Source organism: Mytilus californianus, unplaced genomic scaffold (genome assembly GCF_021869535.1).
Source record: "Mytilus californianus isolate M0D057914Y unplaced genomic scaffold, xbMytCali1.0.p SCAF_4, whole genome shotgun sequence".
Lineage (NCBI taxonomy): Eukaryota > Metazoa > Mollusca > Bivalvia > Mytilida > Mytilidae > Mytilus > Mytilus californianus.
Genome location: NW_026262690.1, coordinates 67,517,128 through 67,539,055, shown reverse-complemented (window position 1 = coordinate 67,539,055; position 21,928 = coordinate 67,517,128). Strand labels below are relative to the sequence as shown.

Below are 21,928 nucleotides of genomic sequence, written 5' to 3'. Positions count from 1 at the left end.
TGAAGGTAAACCCCACTTGGCCTCATATGGCTCTAAAAGATTAGGAAGTACACCACTTATTCATGGCCCCATTGATTTCTATGTTAAATTCATCAATTTCAAGCAGGTACAGCTCTTTTGTCTAAAGTTCAAATAAAGTGACAATTATTGCATGTTAATGCAACACCTATTGGTGTCTTGTACTGTAAAAATCAACATAATTTTAATTACATATAAAAGAGCTGGTACCAGGAACTTCGGATGTACCAAAACAGGTACTTCAGATCTGACAAACAGGCAAAATGAACACTCCTTTTAAAATTTCATGCAGTTTTTTTATTATTCAAAATTATAAGTCAAAAAATGTTTAACAATGATTACCAGTCATTCAGCTTTCATTTGATATCAAAATTAACAAAAATATTCTACATATTTTGAAAGTAACACCAATGTTTAGGAATGAATTATTTTGTTTAAATATGTACTACTTTCTGGTATGTGCTTTCTGACAGGGCCCGAATTAGTGGTGTTACACCATTAAAGTTGTGTAAAATCTATTGAAATACAAGTGTATTACCAGTAGCTTGTTTCATAAAAACTCACAAAAACTTCTATTAAAATGAGAATGAACTGGAAACAAAAAGCCCTGTGTATCATGTTAAAGTGTGTTTTCCAGTACTTTTGATGTCTTCTAGCTTTTAAATTCTTGGAGCTATCAGAATAGGACTAACAATACAAAAATATATTTCATATTGTCCAGAATGAGCCAATTACATGTATATCTCAGACATTATTGAACCAATGCATGTATGTATACTAAACGAAGTCCCCTATGCATGATATTTTACATTTATTACAAATCCATAACATATTTCATACAGTGAAAACTTTGCCTGCTGGTTTACTTTTATGTGTAATTGTCGAAGTTTACTGAATGTGACCTCAATTAAGAATCAATACAGAATCATATGGAGCACATGAAAAATAAGTAATGCTGAAACATGCAATAGAGTGGTATCTCTTCTGGAGTATTTCACTGTTTTTGGTAAGTTTTCAGTTATTAAATAAGTTTTCTGTATCATTCTGCATTTGCCTTTATATGCATGACGAAAAATATTACTTCAATCACTCAATAACTGATGCGACAAAAGAATTATCATAATGTGTAAATCAATTTTGATTCATAATAAGTAAATTAATTTTGGTTATAGATCTTGGTTGCACACTGATTGAGTAATTCACCATTAAGTGGCAATTTTAACTACATATGTATGTTATTACTGCTCTACATTAAGGATTAGTCAGTAGTAATGTTAGTTCAAACAGAGAAAACTCACAATTTTAAATTTTCACAACTGAGCTTATTAATAAAGTCATTTGCAATCTATAAGTAAGTAAGTAAGTAAATTTATTTAGAGTAGGCACACATGTACAAACAACAATAAACATTACCTTAAGAAAGCTCTTAAAACCGACTATAACTTATATACAAAACATCACAACACAACAAGTTCACATAAGACAGGTACACATAAGCATAAAAATGTAAGCACTTAAAATTTAAAATAAAATGCTCCGCTGGGCGCAGCTTGATACGAACGCAGAGGTCGAACCCTGAACAGTTGGGACAAGTAGGACACAACATTCAAGCTTGATACAGCACTGAATTTGGATTGTGATTAAATATTTGACACAGTATAGGTTTCTGACACAGAATGAATGTGGTCTAAGAATTTTTAATTTACCTATTCAAACCATATCATTATTATTTGCTTTTATGTATAAATCAGAAATAACCAATTTAAAATTGAAAGTTTTAAAGAAAAAAAAAGGAAAAAAAGGGAAAAAAAAATCCCCCCCAAATTTTTTGAACCCCCTTTTGATTCATACCCCCAAACTCAATCCAAGCCTTCCCTTTGTGGTATGGTACCTTGCAGTATAATTTCAGAGAGATCCATACACTTGAACACAAGTTATTGTCTGGAAACTAGAAAAATGCTTGTTTTTTGGCCCCAAATTCATAAACATTTAGGGCAATTACCCCCAAACTCAAACCCAGCTTTCCCTTTGTGATATGGAACATTGTAGTACAATTTCATAAAGATCCATACACTTACACACAAGTTATTGTCCTGAAACTAGAAAAATGCTTGTTTTTTTGCCCCTTTTTGGCCCCTAATTCCTAAAATTTTGAGGCAATTATCTCCAAAATCAATCCCAGCCTTCCCTTTGTCGTATGGTACCTTGCAGTACAATTTTAGAGAGATCCATACACTTGAACACAAGTTATTGTCTGGAAACTAGAAAAATGCTTATTTTTGGCCCCTTTTTGGCCCCTTATTCCTAAGCGTTTTGGGCAATTACCCCCAAACTCAATTCCAGCTTTCCCTTTGTGATATGGAACCTTGTAGTACAATTTCATAAAGATCCATACACTTACACACAAGTTATTGTCATGAAACTATAAAAATGCTTGTTTTTTGGCCCCTAATTCCTAAAATTGGGAGGCAACTACCCCCAAAATCAATCCCAGCATTCCCTTTGTGATATGGAACCTTGTGGTACAATGTCAGAGAGGTATATAATAATGAGCAGTAAATTTCAAACTATATTTATACTTCCCCACAGACCTTATCATCAAAAACACTTAGGAAACAAATATTTTCAAATAAATCTGTCACTCCAATTATAATTTTGTTAGTTGATAATTACCACATGTTTGTTATCTTGATAAAAGGTGGAAATTATTGCATGAATAAAAACAGATACAATCATTGATAGACAATCTATCTACATACTTATTAATTACACCATTTTTGTTTAAAGGGAAATAACTAAAAAATAAAAATAAATCATATAATAAATATCACTTTTCACTACTGAAAGGTCTACCACTCAACAACGAGAAAAGATATTTCGTCAAAGTGTTTTCATGTAAATGAACGGACACTGTTTGGCAGCCGCCCGCCCGCCCGCCGTACATTCCCAAATCAATAACTTATATTTTTCCTTCGAAAACCCGTTAGAAATGATATGCAATACATGGAGAATATCTTATGTGTCAATTTCACTTCAATCAGTTTAGAAGTTCAGGTTGTTTATGCCATAAGTAACAGAAAAGAGAGATCCACCACAAAACAGTAAAAAGTAAAAAGTCACAACTAATTGGTGCAATAATCTGTTCATTGTTCGTTGATTTTCTGCTCCATAATATCTGCTAAGGAATGTGTAATGTCTGAAATATATCATTCACAAATATTATTTATCTCATTTTTTTCTCAATATCTAAATAAAAAATACTGATTTCAATCGTAATTTATTTGTAGAAAATTGATTGGTAAAAGAGCAAATGATAACACATCTTATAGCATGGTTATTTACAAAGGGAAACATATCCAACTATTCCAGTCATCATGTGACTTTTACAATTCAGTTGTATATCATTAATGGCTGAACTTTTTATTAATAAAAATGTAAGGGCTTCATAATTTAAAGGATCATAACTTTTTTTTACATTGTGTACCGCCAAGCCCAAAATTTTTGAGAATTTTCTTATTTACAATTAAATACGTTCTAAATTTCAGTTCAGAAATATGATTTCTTGCTCAAAATCAAGTTTGATTATTGAGGTGCCCTAACCATCAGCCTTTGTTAACTTCTTTGTTTGTAATGGGACCTTCTTAAATATATATATATTTAAGAAGGTCCCATTGTAATTTTATCGAGTTTTAACAAAGAAGTTAACAAAGGGTGATGGTTAGGGCCCCTCAATAATCAATTTTCTCAACTTATTTATTGTAAATAATATCCGTCCAACCCCTAAAAAGGTCGACAATACATTTATTTCAAAGAAATTGAAAACATAATCAGTTTAGGTAACAAACCTTTTGCTTCAAAATTTGATTGAAAAGATCACATTTTGGCATTTGTTGGCAATTTTTTGAAACTGGCGGCTGCGGTCGGAAGTAAACAACGACACGACATGTATTCATATAGTTATTAATTAAAAAGATATATTTGAAATATTTTAAGTATGTCTTATTGTTATTAAGAAATTACTTATTTCACCTTCACTTTAGTATATTTATTAATTTCTCACACACAAAATAAAGATTTATATGCATGGATCATGCACTGTTTACATCGACATCGTAACTCGACTTGTGAAAAGATATTTTGTACGATTTTTACGATGGAAATCAAATAACTGTTACGTTTTCAGTCATTCTATTACCTTAAAGCAGCATAGAATCAAACATTGTTTCTTTTTGAGAAGTGGATACATTTTGCTTGTTTTAATAAAATTTCAAAGTTACGAAAAAAATGGCGACATATTAATTTTCAAAATAAACGATTTTCGACATTAATTTGGTCCATGCAAATAATTCATTTAATTTCAGTGATTATATTGCAATTAAATTGGATACGGCATTGTCTTCTTTCTAATAATACCCTAGTACATAGCTAGATTTAGGAGATATTAAGTCATAACACCCACATGATCAAGTCAAGTTACTGGGTAACCAGTAAATTTTACATAATCCTTATTAAACCAGTAATATGCAGAGTTATCGACCTTAATTATGACTGGAATAGTGGCGTATGAAAATAAGAGGATAGTAAACTTCACATTCATTTAAAAATGTAATATACAATGATGTATTAAAGCATAAATTTTAGATCTTTCTCTTTAGATGAATGCATCATGTAATACTTGCATTTGCACTGACCAGTTAGAACAGTTTGGTTGGATAAAACAAATTGCAACTTGGTCAGAATTTTGAATAAACTGCAATAAGTTGAGAGCAACACTGACAGAAGTCACAGTAATGTATGTAAACTAGAGGCTCTAAAGAGCCTGTGTCCCTCACCTGCATCTTCAATACTAGCCATTTTTTGGTAAAAACCACCATGAAAGGGCAATAACTATAAAAAGAGTTAACTGAAAATTTCAGTAATGTTGCCATATTTGTAAATCTTGTCCTGCTGATCAGTTTTGCTATATAAAGTTTCTATCTATCTATTATGGTTTTCAAAATAAAAGGGAAAAATGCAAAAAATTGGGAAAAAACATCATTAAAGGGCAATTACTTCAATCAGGAGTCCACTGGCGATTTCGTTCATGTTGACTTATTTGTAGATCTTGACTTGTTGATCACTTTGGCTTTAAAAGTTTCTTTTTATCTACTATAGTTTTTAAGATATCAGGCAAAAATGCAAAAAATTGGCAAATTTAAATCATCATTAAAGAGTAATAACTCCAATAACGATTCGTCTGATGATTTCAGCCATGTTAACTTATTTGTAGGTCTTGTCTTGCTTATCATTTTCCCTAATGAAATTTCTCTGTATCTATTATAGTTTTCAAAATAATAGACAGAAATGATTTTTTTATAAATTTGACATTTAAGGGAGCTAACTATAACTCCTATAAGAAGTGGTCTGACAGTTTTGATGTAAATGGACAACAGGAAGATCTCAACATTCTCACCATTTCTGCCCCTGTCAGATTTTCTCTTTTTACAGCGGTTTCAAGATAACAGACAAAACTTGCATTTTTTTTCCTATGTTCTATTTTCAGCAATGTTGGCTATCTAAGTTGGCATCCCACACTTTTTTTTATACTAAATACCCCAATAATGATTTTGGCCTAGTTTGATTAAATTTGGCTCAGTAGTTTCAGAGGAGAAGATTTTTGTAAAAGTTAACGAACAAAGACAACGACAGTTGAGGACGACAACAGACGACAGATGCCAAGTGATGAGAAAAGTTTACTTGGCCTTTTGGCCAGGTGAGCTAAAAAGGAAGACAAGCCACCATTTTGATATCAAATTATGCAAAATTATGTGCGAAGGAGCAAGTTTTTGGTTTGTCTCTGCTTTGAAGGCCTCACTGTGACTTTGAGATGAAGAACAGCAATACAAGGATTATTGTTCCTTTGCTTTTTGTGTTTTTTGCTGTGCATGTATTGGTTTTGTGTTATGGGATGATGCCCCATATCCATTCTTTTCTATTAAAGTTTAAACATTATTCAGATCATTTTTCTGGGAATGGACAATTCATATGTAGTTCTGAAACCATAAATGCTCATAGTCAATTTGTGGTTTAACGATATGTAAGGATTACTACAAGTGGCCATTCAAATTTAATTTTACAACGGCAGCCAACATTTTCAACTCGTTTTAGTGATGACATTCTTAAACTTTACTAATTAAATAATAATTCACCTTCCAAATGTAAGACAAAACAAGTATATGTGTCCATAGGACACCCAAGCCCCTTTTGCACTATTACATCTACAAGTTTAGTGAGCTGTGAAAACTGGGTCAAATACTAATGATGCATATATATCAAACGGTTCACTTTATAGTTAACATATGTACTTAGTTTCAAGTTGATGTGACACCAGACTACCTTTAACAAGTACTTTGACCAGCTGTTACAGAAATGACTCAATAATCATAGGTTGGGCATAAAATGCAAAAAAAAAAAATCTACAGTAAACACAAACTAAAAAGGTCTTGTGAGTGTGCAAAGCCTCCAACTTATTGCAGGTTGACTAAATCAAATCATGATTAAAGACAACCATTCAATTGAGTCTTTCTTTAAATTCAGATATTTTTGTGCTCCATTTACCTAAGATCTGAACAAAAATATGCACACCTTTACTGTAATGCCTTGCATACTAACTAGCCATTTTTTTTATTAATGAAATCAAAAAGTTATAAACAATTTTTTCAAGGAGGAAATAACTTAAAACAACCATACTTACACCTTGACCAAAATGTCTTCTAATTATACTTTTGAGTAATTGTTTCAATAAAAAATACTACAGTATTAGTTAAGTAATTGTTTCAATAAAAAATACTACAGTATTAGTTAAGTATATGCACTACCTACCATCAAAGTAGATAAATTCACAATACTGAGCCTTTTCAGGTGCAGCATTTTTCATCAATTGACTAACAATTCTATAAAATCTTTCTGCTTCTGATGCCATGGTCTCATCATTAACCCCAGCAATACTCCAATCTTTCATTTCTCCTAAGCAAGTCACAGGTGCAGCATACTGCCCAACAAAGTATAATTCCTGCAAAATGAAAAAAAAAACAACATTAGCCATAGCAAGACTACAAATCTATTGCCTCTATCATTATAGTTGACATTTACTAAAAAAAAATATAATACACTTCCAAATGTGTTTGATGTTATCTATTAGCCAATATACAAGGACATAAGTCACTTTTCCCATTTTAAAGAAATAAAAGAATGTTATGACATCATAAAATGTGTGTTGAAAATTATGTCTATTTGATACCTGTCAACCTCAGAAAGTGAAAATGCAGGTCATATTCTGCATTGAAGAAGAAAATTTCAGGTCATAACGTGTACAGACTTTTTTCAGCTGAATTTAAGTTTTTAGTGGACATTTTTTATATTCTATATTCTAGATCAAATAATAGTTTCCAAAACATGTTCACATATGGTTAAGTATTTACTGAAAACAATTTAAAACTTTAATTCTATTTTTTCATTGCATTTATTAATCACTGAAATATTAATTTATTATACTTTATCAATCAAGCCATGCCTCTTATTATTGTTTAAGTCACTCTGTTGTAAATAAACCCTTAACTCATTTGTTTTTATGGTTTGGTATGGCTAAGAAACACTTTAAGTCTTTACTATATACATAATACATCCATCGAGGAAAAATTTATTCCAAATTAGATTTAAATCAGATTTGCTAAATTTGTATTGGGTGTAAATAAAGGTGCTGTAAATAATGCTGTACTTTCTGAATTAGGTTCATTCCCACTTTCATTGTCAGGCCTTAAAATACAATTAATTTTTTTTTTCATATTATAAATATGAATAGTAATAGTATGGTAAAGAAAGCATACATTGAAAACTTAAACCTGTCTAATGGTTTCTGTAGTAAAATAAAATGTTATCAGATTTTCAGCATGTTTGGGAAAATAAAAAATACAGTGACCAAATTACTTTTTTCATTTGAAAAGAAATAAGAAGAGGAATTCATAAAATCCTGGAAACAAGCTTTTGTGACTCTAATAAAGTTAGTCATGGTAATAAACTATGAACACATCGCAAAGTTAAAAATTATTTCGAATTAGAAAAACATCTCATACTGGACCTTAGCAAAAGTGTGATTTCTAAAATGGTATAAATTAGAATTAGTAATAGCAAATTATTAATAGAAAGTTGGGAGATGTACTAGAATGGCTTTAGAACAGAAATTGTCCACTTTTGCAAGGATGGAATTGAAGATGAATGTAAAGAGTTAGAATTTAATAGAAATACTCTCTTTAGTAATTTAAGTGATGTTGTTTCATCTTTTGTTAATATGTCTGAACAAGATAAATTTAGTTTCATTTTAAAAAGTAATGATACTGACATTTGTACTGTATGTGTAGTTGGAATAAGCTATGTGTATGATACATAAGGAAGCAACTATAGAAAAATCTCGGGTGAGCCCTTAAATTCATGGGTGTGACCCTCAAAGTCTGGGTCAGTTGACAGGTATGCTATCTATTTTTTTTTTTCAAATCCCTGTATTCATTTCTATGTTCTACACATTTTTAAAGTTATACATGAAACCTCATATTTCAAGAGAAGGTCCTAATGCCTCCAATCTTTTGCAAAAAAACATCATCAGATATCATCATATGAACAGATCTATTTTCATGTGTCATTATCTTGTCTAACAATCTCCATTTGCAAGACACTAAAACATTCATACTTTTCAAAAAAGGCACAGGCTGGTTTTAACTACATTAAACTACTGTAAACCAACTTATTTTCGTGAGTGATTTATTTTCACAACTTTTGCAAGAAGAAAAATACCGCAAATATAATTCTCGCGAAAAGGTAACACTTGGATCTATCCCTATTTAACTACTTCAAGTTAATTTGAAAATCGCGATATTAAATCGCCGCTAAGTGGACTATAAAGGGCTAAACGAAAATAAGTTGGTTAACACTGTATACCTTTTTCATAAAAAAACTGCTTGATGACACTTTGTAAATGTTACAGAGAACTGATCTGTTGTTTCCAAATGGATGTACAGCTGCAGTTTTTGTGAAATTGGCAATCCTTCCATTTTTGTCCTTCAAGGCGTCACCAGCATTACAACATTTAGGAATGACTATGTACAGCTTGTGTGGACATTTGAAGTCCTTAGTCCCTTTTCTCTCAAATGCAGGACTGATTTCATTTAAAACGTCTAGCATAAAGTTAGATAAACATATTGTTAATATTTTCCACAAAAAAAAAACATAGGCTCTAATAATACTGTAATGATTACCTGATTTTTAAAAGGCCTGTAATGGTCACCTGATATTTAAAAGGCATGTAATGGTCACCTGATATTTAAAAGGCCTGTAATGGTCACCTGATATTTAAAAGGCCTGTAATAGTCACCTGATATCTAAAAGGCCTGTAATGGTCACCTGATATTTAAAAGACCTCTAATGGTCACCTGATATCTAAAAGGCCTGTAATGGTCACCTGATATTTTAAAGGCTGTAATGGTCATCTGATTTTTAAAAGATCTGTAATGGTCACCTGATATCTAAAAGGCCTGTAATGGTCACCTGATATTTAAAAGGCCTGTAATGGTCACCTGATGTTTAAAAGTCCTGTAATGGTCACCTGATATTTAAAAGGCCTGTAATGGTCACCTGATATTTAAAAGGCCTGTGATGGTCACCTGATATTTAAAAGGCCTGTAATGATCACCTGATATTTAAAAGATCTGTAATGGTTACCTGATATTTAATAAGTCAGTAATGGTCACCTGATATATATCAAAATATTGACAATTACTGTAATTAGATTGTAAACAGTGCAAGGGAACCCTTTTTCAAAGCAGTCACTTATTAACCAAGTGTATTCAGAGGAGAATATCTTTACAAAGCTTACATACAAAAAGGACATACTTCATTAGACATAAAATGATGGTAAATGCAGGTAGAGAAGTTTTCATAGTTATCTTTTAAAATGTAATACTTTTACAATGAACAAACTTTATTTGAGTCAATGGTATTTGTCTACTTGTACAACATATATGGTCTTGTATACAGTGTTTTTCTATTTTTTTACTTTACTATTATTATTTTGTTTATGTATTGCAATTGTCTATTAAAACTGTGCTTGCTTGTATGTAAATGTAGCAGGCCAGGTGCGGATTAACTGTTTTGTAAACTGTTTAACCTTCTGAAAATAATGAATTTTATTATTATCATTATCATAATCCTTTACACTGGCCTTATGGGCCATGTGTGATTGTATCTTTAATATACAATGAGCATGTATATCAAGAGTGCACACACTTAAATGTCTCGCCTTATCATTTAATTTATGTTGAAAGTCTGTATTATGAAGGTTTTACTTAAGTATCATACACTTAACATTGACCAATGAAACATGAAAATGAGGTCAAGGTCAGATGATACCAGCTAGACCAACATGTACACCTTAGAATCATTCCACACACCAAATATAGTTGACCTATTGCTTATACTTGAAAAAAAGAACCAAAACACAGAAAACTTAACATTGACCAATAAACCATGTAAATGAGCTCATGATCAGATCAAACCTGCAAGACTGACATGTACCCCATACAATCATTCCATACACCACATATAGTTGACCTATCTGAGAAACAGACCCAATCATGTAACTTTAACCTTGATCACTGATCCATGAAATGAAGCCAAGGTCAGGTGATTCTTGTCTGACCTTGTAGACCTTGCAAGGAACCCAGATACAAAATATAGTTATCCTATTACTCATAATAAGTAAGAAATACACAAGACAAAAATCGAGAATTTTTTTTCAAGCAGTCACTGAACCATGAGAATGAGGTCAAGGACAATGGACATATGACAGACGGAAACTTTTTAACATAAGGGTTCTGCATTCTAAGTATGAAGGATCCAGGTCTTCTACCTTCTGAAATATACAAATAGTTTAGGCCGCTGCAGCCAGATAGTAATCCCTATGTCTTGCATACTGCCACTTTCCTCACAGGCGAGACAAAATCTAGCATTGACAAATGAACCATGAAAATGAGGTCAAGGTTAGGGGATACCGGCTTGACCGACATGTATTCCTTACAATCATTCCATACACCAAATACAGTTGAACTATTGCTTATAGTAATTGAAAAGCAGACCATAACTCAAAAACTTACCATTGACCAATGAACCATGAAAATGAGGTCAAACCTGCAAGACTGACATGAACCCCTTACAAACATTACATACACCACATATAATTGACCTACTGCTTATAGTATCTGAGAAACAGACCTAATCAGGTAACTTTAACCTTGATCATTGATCCATGAAATAAGGCCAAGGTCAGGTGAACCCTGTCTTACCAAGTAGGCCTTGCAAGGAACCCAGATACAGAATATAGTTATCATTTTACTTGAAATACGTGAGAAATTCACATAACAAAAAACAAGCAGTCGCTGAACCATGAAAAATGGGGTCAAGGACAATGGACATATGACAGACGGAGACTTAGTAACATATTAAAGTATCTGCATACACGCTATGAAGCATCCTGATCTTCTACCTTCTGAAATATAAAGCTTTATACAAATAGTTTACATTGCTGCCGCTGCCACCGGATAGTAATACCTATTGAATGCATACTACGATTTTTGTCTCAGGTGTCTTTTATAACGGGACTTTTCTTCTGTTAGTTTGCTTACGTTTTAACAATATAGAAATAATGATGGATGCCAATTCACAGCAATGTTATGATACTAGTTAAAGTATGCAACTTCATGCTCAAAGTATTGTGCAAATTCTAAAAGTAAGCCATTAGAAATGTTAACAAAATGATTCTCAAGAAACATTTAGATGGATGTGTTAAAGGCCTTATTTATAACAAATAACCTTCAGTTTGGTACAAAAACTACTGTATGACTAGCAAACACATACCTGGTAATATCTTCATCAGATAGTTTGTGACATATCCCCAAGCTAGACCATTGGCCACATCACCTGCTGGCAGTATCATCTGGGTTTCCATTGGAGTATCCCTTCCTAATTGAAAATCCATGTTATAATTTATTTCTAATGTGAACTTTATGAAGGCATATGTTTATTGTTTTTATAAAGGAAAGCTTCATTAGGGGTTAAAGATATCTGCAGAAACAGCATTAAATTTTCAGCATCCCTTTTAAAATTTTGAGTGCTTTGTTACATGTGTGAATTTCTTTACAAAATACTCAATACTATATCTAACTGTTCAAATTTAAAGAATACTTTCCATTGACATAATTTTAATTTAATTCTTTTTTTTACCACCATATTTGCTTTTCTCATTTGACTGTCGAATAAATCAATTTTCAACATGCGGTACAAAAAATTTACAAGCACGTTTGGTAAAAATCCTTACTAGATCAAACTGATCAATTATAATATTCTTAAATGAATAAAAATTGTTTTAGTCTAGGAGTCAGTGTAATAAGATGAATTTAGTTGCGTTAGGAATGAATTTGTGTATAATCATTTCCAATTTAACAAATTTGATAATGTTCAAATTGACGTATGACAAAAATGTTTTGTAAAGATACATATTAATGGTGTTGATGCAGGTTTAGGGGACCTAACTGTTCATGCTACAATGAATGTTCAGTTCACTGTCCTGTTGTAGCTAGTTTTGTATATAATGACATCCTTATACAGAACTTTTAAAGCAAAAAAAAATGGGTAAGCTTGGTCTTTCAAAGACAATAACTCCTATAAGGAGTGAACTGACGACTTTATGCCATGTGAATTATTTGTAGATCATATCTTGCTAATAATTTTTGCTATTTTAAGTTTTTCTATTGAATAAAATGTTAAATCACTATGTTCTGTGGCAGGGGACAATAAACCATGTCATGTATTGATGTGAATAATTGAATATAAACATACCACTAACAATACTGTATAAACTCTTCAAATGCTTTCTTTTTTGGTCATCAAATGGAATGTATGTGATCCATCTCAGTGCTTCTGGAATGTGCAAGTCATCACATTGATCCACAACAGGTATTACTCGAACTTTTTTATTATATATACTGTCACCCAGTGCTGATAAAACATTAAAGTTCAAGGACTCATCTTTCAGAGCATGTTTTGTTAAAAGAAAAATAAACCATCTACATTGTTTTGAGGCTGAGACCAGTCTATCCGCAAAATTAGAACCACCTGAAAGTATCAATATATCACTATCAGCTACACCATTTTCCGTAAGATAGTCTATTATCTCGTTTGCCCTTTTTTCATCTTCAGGGTGGTCGGAACAAGCAACAAATACTTCATAAGCATATACGTTTTCTTCTACGGACTCCAACTTGTCAACCTTAGGACGAAGTAAACCTTCCTGGAAAGAAAAATACAATGACTTTCAAAAGTTCCATATCTGAGTTTTATCAACATAAGTGTGTTTTGGGTACCTTTAGAGTAATATGCTTGATGCATCTGACGTCTGTATTGATAAATAAGTATGTCAAATTTCATATAATTCCGAAGTAAAATGTATGCAATTTTTGTACAACTACACCTGGTATCAAGTGTTTTTGTAAAACCTGGTTCCATTCAGTGTTAAATGTAAGAGACTTTTCATTGACCATGTTGACAAACTTCTTAAATGGTGAATAGTCAATCCTCATGTTTTGCTATGGCACAGCATAGTTTGGTTTGAATGAGATAGAAGTTTCAGATAAAAAAGATCTTTAAATTAAAAGCGATTAACTAGATGAAAGACGCCAAGTGATGGCAATGTCTCATATGAGCCTTTTTCTTTTAGTCTCAAATTTTACCTTTGTAGTTTTGAAAACAATAAAGATGATCAATGACAGGTAAATAACTTTTTATGGAAGGGAGTAAGCAAATCAAACAACCTTTCTCAATCTGAGTTGTTTATATAACCCCAAAAATAAGCTTGTGTGCATTAGCTTTGGGATCAGCTTGTGTGAAGTTACTGTTTTACACCATCTGAAAAGACTGTTGACTGAGATGAAAGTCATATTAAAAATTGCTGAAAATGGTTGATTCATATTGATTGTACTAACTTCTGTAATATATGTTTTCATCATAATAACTGATAACTTCTAATAAAATCGTAATCAACATCAATGCTATATACACCATAATTATCCCTATTCCAAAGTAAACAGGGTTTAACTCTTGAAAGCATAAACTAGGGTTTAGGGTGGGTGAGTTCCATCAATTGTCTTGATAAATACTAATGATGGTTGTGTGAATCATAAGAATATTATATATATACTGGTAAATCCATTTAATCTGAAATTGAGAAAAATAAAATATGATGTTTGCACATGTTTTTTCAACAGTCACCTATCCTGTCTCAATAACTGATGTTGTAGTACTCTAAAGTATGCATAAAAGCTATATAAAGTGTTCTTCAAAACCATGCTTGCTCAGGTTACTTTCTAGTGACTTAATCAAAAATACCTTGAGTTTCTTTTCTGGAGAAATCGCATCTTTTAAGTCTTCTTTTACAGCCTCCACCAAAACCTCTGAAATGTCCTTCTTTTCATCTGCAGTTACAAAAAGTAGGAGATAAGATTTGCCATATGGGTAAAGAATGATTTTGATCATAAGTGGAAAATAAACTAAATTTTAGCAAAACCCTTCTTTCAATTGATTATTTTTACACTGGTCAATAAGGAACATTAGTTAGTTGCAATATATATGACTTGTAACCTGAAACATTAAATGTAAAAAAAATTCTAAATATGTCGAGAAGTGCGGTACATATCTTCAAATCAGGAATATGACAGTTGTTATCCATTCGTTTGATTTGTTTGAGCTTTTGATCTTGCCATTTGATTAGGGGCTTTCCTTTTTGAATTTTCCTCGGAGTTCAGAATTTTTATGATTTTACTTTTTTCAATGAATATAAAAAAATTCTAAAATGTTAAATGCTTTTGGGTTAAAACATATGCAGTAATTGTTTACAACCTCTATCAATAAATTTTGTTGAAAATTGACTTAGTGTTATCAGATGCATAATCTCCAAATTTTGTACATAAAGTGAGGTGCATAATCTTTAATAATTTATATAAAATACATATACAAACAAACTATTTTTTCGTAAAATAATAAAGAATTTTCTCAATTTACTGCCGAAATTTACCCAAAGGAACTTACTTTAAATAAATCAAATTTAAACGGTAACAACTGTCCTTTCCTAGATTTAGATATTTCGGTTTGACACGGGAAACTCAACACTAAAATTTACGACAAAATGGACGATGTTTCGTTCCCTATTGTTAATTTTCCCTTTTTGGATGGTGATGTTCCTTTGGCACCATCTTACGGTGTTTATATTTCACAACTCGTTCGCTATGCCCGTGTCTGTTGTGACGTTTTTGATTTTAACGAACGTAATCTATGTATTACTGGTAAATTATTAAGCCAGGGATTTCGTTACCACAAATTACTTAAAACCTTAAGTAAATTCTTCCACAGATATAAAGATTTGGTTTTGAAGTTTGGTTGTACCTGTAGAAAACGTATTTCAAACGGGATTGCACATCCTCATTTTTTTGGCAATATTGTTTACCGTGCCCGGAAATTTAGAAACGATCCTGGTAAACTTATCGATCCTTTAAATAAACTTATTCTAAAAGGTTATCAATTCAACACTGTAATTAGATCATAAAATATTGTTTTTAATGGTACTAATATTGATTTTGTTATCAGTAAATTGTAAGCAAACTTAATATTATTGTTATATACATATACACATTCATGGATCTACAATCTGTCGATACCTGTATCTTGGCATTGCACAAAGTCATATTTTTCTCTGACTGTTTATGACGTCTTTACACTAAATCCATTGGATGTTGGATGTGTACGGATTGATAATTTAGTCTTAGATGCATGATTTTTTTTATTAGTTGTTAGTGGCTTTGAACTAGCTGTCAGTAACTGCGAGTACTCTCAGATCTGTACTTAGTGTCTTTTTGTTGTTAGGATGTACAAGTACCCGGCCACGTCCACTTGTATTTGAAGTATTTGTATTTTTATCGATCTGATGAGGTAAGCCTCTTACAACTGGTTTTCATAGTTCGTTCTTATGTTGTACTGTTACACCACTGTCCCAGGTTAGGGAGGGGGGTTGGGATCCCGCTAACATGTTTAACCCCGCCACATTCTGTATGTATGTGCCTGTCCCAAGTCAGGAGCCTGTAATTCAGTGGTTGTCGCTTGTTTATGTGTTACATATTTGTTATTCGTTCATTTTTTGTACATAAATTAGGCCGTTAGTTTTCTCGTTTGAATTGTTTTACATTGTCATTTCGGGGCCTTTTATAGCTGACTGTGCGGTATGGGCTTTGCTCATTGTTGAAGGCTGTACGGTGACCTATAATTGTTAATTTCTGTGTCATTTGGTCTCTTGTGGAGAGTTGTCTCATTGGCAATCATACCACATCTTCTTTTTTATAGAACATTTCATGATTCTAAACGTGGGTTCACAAAATAGGTACCCTCTTCTACCTGCTGCATGTCATTTACTTTACTCTTGTCAATATTACTTTGCACTTAAATTAGACTAAAACAGCCAATTATTCATTTTTATGACATTTAGGTATGCATCATTTGAAAATTGAATATGACTTGTGTATATTGTGTTGCAAAATCATGAATACAAACAGAGAACAATTTAAAAAGAATTAAATAATCGTTTCAGTATAATGCTTTTAAATTCACATTAATCAAAAAAATCATTTCATTGTGCCTGAAATCCAGAACTAAGCAATTGCACTAGAATATTATACATTGTAAACTATGTTGTTTGAATTTAACACTGATTCATGAATATGACTTTAAATGTATTTCCAATCGCATCAAAAATATAACCATATAGTTTTGCTGTATCATTTAACAAGCTCCATATATTATAACAAATAATTTATCTTCGACCTAAATGGCACCTTAAGGTCATCTTAAAAAAAAACAAAATGAATGCTGTATGCTGCAAATTTTGAAAATTAAAATGGTAATACTTTAAAAGTTACATGTACACCACTCAAAACTTTCAAAGTCAATAAAATATGACAGAGGGTGCATAGTAAATAAATCTCCAAATAAATGAGATATGTCAGTGCTAAAACACCTGCATATCAAATATCATTGACTTACCAAAAGGAAGTTTCTTTACTCTGACAGGTAAACAATGCATAAGTTTCAAAGACAATGAATCATGCACAATGGTTGTGCGACCAAATCAACACTATGGAAATGATATGTGCCAATGCTAGTACTACTCAATACTAAATATCATTGACTTACCATATGTGATTCCTCTGAAACTGCCCTAATTACCTTAAACTTTAGCTAATTGTAGAGACCACCGTCATCAGAAACAGCATGCCTTTAACTCGCCTTGGCAACTTTGTCAAGGCGAGACAAAAAGGCAAAACGTAAACAGTAACTTAGAAATTGTGCTCATGTCTGAGTAATTACTAATTTGGAAGCACTCCTTTTGTACATAAATGTGTACATACCATTATACAGCAAAACTCTTGCAGTGTTGAAACATTTTTCAAAATGATTAAGAGTAGAATTCATAGTGTAGTAAAATCTGCCTAACTGTAACTTCTTGTCATCAGTTGTAAATTGAGCAGCAGTTGTAAAACCTCCTTCTTTTCCAACTTTGCCTGGGTATGTATGAGAGAATCTGGCCAAATGATTGTCCTCCATTACTTTCATTGTACCAATTACATTAGGAAACTCGCACATACAGTAAAAAGTCTAAAAATATTTATATCACTGTTTATTCTGAATAAAAGGAGATATCAGGTCTACATCAATGATACAGCAACCAATACCCATAACAACCACCCAGAAGACATCTAGAGTTCAACACCTGGTCCAACAGTACACAAATGTCAATTCAATATGTACATTTCTGTATTATAATATTTAAATAGTTTAATGATACTAAATGTTAATGTGCTTGGTAAAAGCCAAGAAACTTCTATGTGGTTGTGTTAATTTATATTTGAGTTATTTTTTTTGTTCTTTGAAAATTTGGCACTGATTGCAAATGTTTGGTAGTTTGTGTAAAATTCTTTTTAAATTTGTAAAGAATGTGGATGATTTAGAGCTTTAAACATTGTAAAACACTTGACTAGATCTGTTGTTGAAATGAAAATTTGTAATTAATTACTGGATTAAATTTTTGTTGTGATTCATCAATTCTTACCTCTTGGCCAATGGTAATACTGTACATTGTTACCGATATCTCTCTGTGATTTCCACTTCTCATCACTGCCTTAATATTGAATGTTTTCACTGCTTTGATGTTGTTATCTTCGTTTGGTATATTATATTTAACAGTGCATGTTCTTGGAACTAATTCATACAACTTAAAGGACACTTTGTTTCTAACTTCATCAGTCAGACTAATGTACCAATCAGACTCTTGCACTGTTTTTTCCAGTACTGAAAAAAAAAAACGAAATGATCAAAAAAGAGATAATTGTTATTCCACTTACAAACTATATCAAGCTGATATTAAACAAGCATAAAATGATACATTGCAATCTCGGTTTTAATTTATGTCCATACAAGTTGACTAATGTATTATGGTAACAGAATAGGATGAGACTATTTCCACATGGTTCGATGGGGAACTTTGTGTTGCTAGATGACAATATGATTTTTCATAGTTATAAATCATTCTATACAAAAAAATGCAGTTGGTCAACTCTGAAAAACAAACCTATCCATTAAAGCTTAATATTGACCAATGAACCTTGAAATAAGCTATTTCAATGTCTTTAACCAGAAAAGATCGTCAACTACGCACGCCCTTAAGAACTCCAAAGAAGGGGATAAACTTTTCTTTCTTTTCCATTATTTCTATTACAAGAGGCTCCTAAAAAAGCCTGTGACGCTCACCTGGCAAAGATATGCAATCTTGATACTAATTATTAGCTTTATATTTCAATCAGTTATTTTATTTTCATAGATTTTGTATTGTTGATCATTTTTTCAGTGCACAATTTATATCTATCTTTTATACAAAAACACAAAAGTCATCATTTAAGGGCAATAAATCCTTAATGAGTCATCTGATAACTTTGGGGCAAACAGGAAGTAAATTGATCTTGGCATTCTGAGCAATTTTGCCCTGTCAAATTTTTTTCTGTCTATTTTTTAATGATGGAAGAATGTCATTCATTTATTAGACTTTTCGTTTGAATGAAGAAGATTATATGTTTTATCATATTTTTGCGACTGTTTTTGACAAATACAGAATATTTTTCGTTTTATGCAACCTTTCCAACTTTGCTATATAAGGGGAGATAACTCAGGTAATGTTACTTTTGTACTGGAACGTGTTATTGATTTAACTATTTAGTTTTATAGCAAGAAAACAATTCCCTTGACCCTATTTCATTTTTTATATTTTGAAATCCAATTATAAGAGCTATCTTCTCATACTTTATCTTAAAATACTATGGTTTAGTTTTGTTTTAAATCACACAAATATGTTTTTTTCCATAAATCTGACAATTTTGAACGACATGTAGCTTGGAAAAAAGCCTTCTGAGCTATACTTTTTGTTATATATTTGAGTAGGCCACGATATAAACTACATTTTGGCAAATCATCAAAAAAAAATCTATGGATAATAATTTAGACACCACATCTAACTTATCGGTTTCTACCTACCTAATATAGCTTTTGGGTTAAAATGGCCAAAAACAAGAAAATTAGCTAAAAACGTCTTTAAAGGCTAATAACTCATTTAATAATTTTGGGGCAAACAGGAAGTAGGTCAAGATCTTGACGTTTTGAGCAATTTTATGCTCAAGTGTTAGATTTTCTGTATCTGTTTTCAAGATATAGGACAATTAATACATTTTACCGTTATGTTCTATTTTTAACCAATTTTCGTGACGAACAAGAATAAAAAAAATAAAATTTTCATACAAAATACCCTTAGGATCATTCAGCCAAATTTGGTTGAAATTGGTCCTTTAGTTACAGAGGAATTTTTTTCCTAAGTTTAGATGATGGAAGCTAAGTGATGGCGATACCTCTCAAGGACATTATTGGTCCAGGTAAGCTAAAAATTAAAAACCACAAAGTTTTTTTTTAAATCAAAAAATCTATTATAAACGCTCATGATAAAAAAAATCATTCATAGTCTTACCAGGTAAGACATACTGTAGAAATCCAGCATAATGGGACCAGACTAATCCATGAGCAACATTTCCAGCAGGCATAATGTCACCAATTGTCTTCGTTTCTGCAAAAATCAAGAATATTGAGGTTGTCAAAGTAAAAAAGAACTCCCTTTAGTTCTTTTCATTTTTTTTACCAAACTACTGTCTTTTCTCTGCAGCTTTTTTCAAATTAAAATCCTATGCAAATAGCTGATCATTTGAGGCCTTGATATAAAAAAATGAAATTGACTTTCAAGAATATATGTTGAGGTTTGTAAATTTTTGACTTAAATCCGAAGTTGTTCAAACATTAACTTTATGATTATAATATGAACAGGAGGAACAAGTTCTTATACACAATATGTAATTTAGATACATAGATTCCTATGTTACTGTATACAAATGTCAATAATGTATCTTAAGTTCTTATTCTGAAATAGACCCAATAAAAAAAACTAAACATTAGTTCACATGTCAGGAAAAGTAATACCAATGTTTTTCTTCCTAAAATCGGTTGCAGGCCAGACAAGAACAAGAAGTCCATTAAAGCAAGGTACAGCAAATAAACAGAATACATAAATTTGTTATTTTTCAGTTCATCTACATAACTTTGTTCAGTGGTAAATATTGAAACAAAATGCTCATAATTGGATCAAGAACATATTGGCATCTACAAAGTCTTGAGTTCTACTAAATTGTGTTTTGTGTACTATTGTTTGTCTTTTGGTCGTTTTTTTTTGTTTTGCCAGTCCATTGTCAGTTTGTTTTAAAAAAAGAGTTTATATGTCCCTTTAGTAGCTTTAGCCTCTCTTTAACACCGAAACTTAATTCAAAGGATGAAATTATTTTGCAAGCAGATGATCTTTATCTTATCTCAGAAACAACACTGATCATCATAAATTCCATATTGCAACAGTCAGTGTAATACACAAACCTCTTAAAGCTTCAACTACCTCTCTCACCCAATCCTCATTGTCTTCATCAAAGTGTATTTTTTTAGTTTCTTGAAGAACTGCAAGATGTGGAAGCTAAAAATAATTTATTTAAAGAATGTAATTTACCAAAATTACAGACAAAGCGTATAACAAGAGTTCACACGTCTGCTTTACTGACCATAATTGATTTTATTTTGAAAGTCTTAAGAGTAAAGGTGCTTTCAAAGGTTTTACAACAAATATCACATAAACCTAACATTATCAATGATCAATGACAATGCAATCAAGCTTTAAGGTCAGGTAAACCATGACGGACAGACATATACACCATATAATCATTCCATACCCGATGAAAACTTAACATTGACCAATGAACCATGAAAATAAGGTCAAGGTCAGATGAGCCTGCTATTCAGACATGTTCACCTTACAATCATTCCATACACAAAATATAGTTGACCTATTGTTTACAGAAAGAGACCAAACCATGAAAACTTAAACATGACCAATGAGCCATGAAATTGAGGTCAAGGTCAGAAGAACTTATCAGACAGACATGTACACTTTACAATCATTCTGTTCAACAAATATAGCTGACCTATTGCTTATAGTATCTGAGAAATAGACTTAACCAGGAAAACAAAAAACTGAGGTCAAGGACAGATGACTCCTGCCAAACAGACATGTACAGTGTACAATCATTCCATACACCAAATATAGGTTGCACTTTATAAATACAGCTGTTTTAAAAACCACGCCTCTTTTGGGGAG

General features: G+C 31.7%; 1 protein-coding gene across 4 annotated transcripts in view; it reads right to left on the bottom strand.

Annotated features, from left to right (window-relative positions):
- Positions 1 to 1,370: 1,370 nt before the first annotated feature.
- The window catches only part of LOC127738399 (uncharacterized), a 45,552-nt gene continuing 24,994 nt past the window's right edge, over positions 1,371 to 21,928 (bottom strand). For all 4 annotated transcript variants that reach the window (XM_052249636.1, XM_052249638.1, XM_052249635.1 and 1 more), the window contains 10 exons: positions 21,157 to 21,250; positions 20,210 to 20,305; positions 18,251 to 18,489; positions 17,550 to 17,796; positions 14,485 to 14,570; positions 12,940 to 13,390; positions 11,959 to 12,063; positions 8,989 to 9,224; positions 6,880 to 7,069; positions 1,371 to 3,214 (listed from right to left, as the gene is read on the bottom strand). In XM_052249636.1, coding sequence (XP_052105596.1) covers positions 3,162 to 3,214; positions 6,880 to 7,069; positions 8,989 to 9,224; positions 11,959 to 12,063; positions 12,940 to 13,390; positions 14,485 to 14,570; positions 17,550 to 17,796; positions 18,251 to 18,489; positions 20,210 to 20,305; positions 21,157 to 21,250 — 1,797 coding nt within the window. In that variant the 3' untranslated portion in view covers positions 1,371 to 3,161. The remainder of the gene's footprint in view (positions 3,215 to 6,879; positions 7,070 to 8,988; positions 9,225 to 11,958; positions 12,064 to 12,939; positions 13,391 to 14,484; positions 14,571 to 17,549; positions 17,797 to 18,250; positions 18,490 to 20,209; positions 20,306 to 21,156; positions 21,251 to 21,928) is intronic.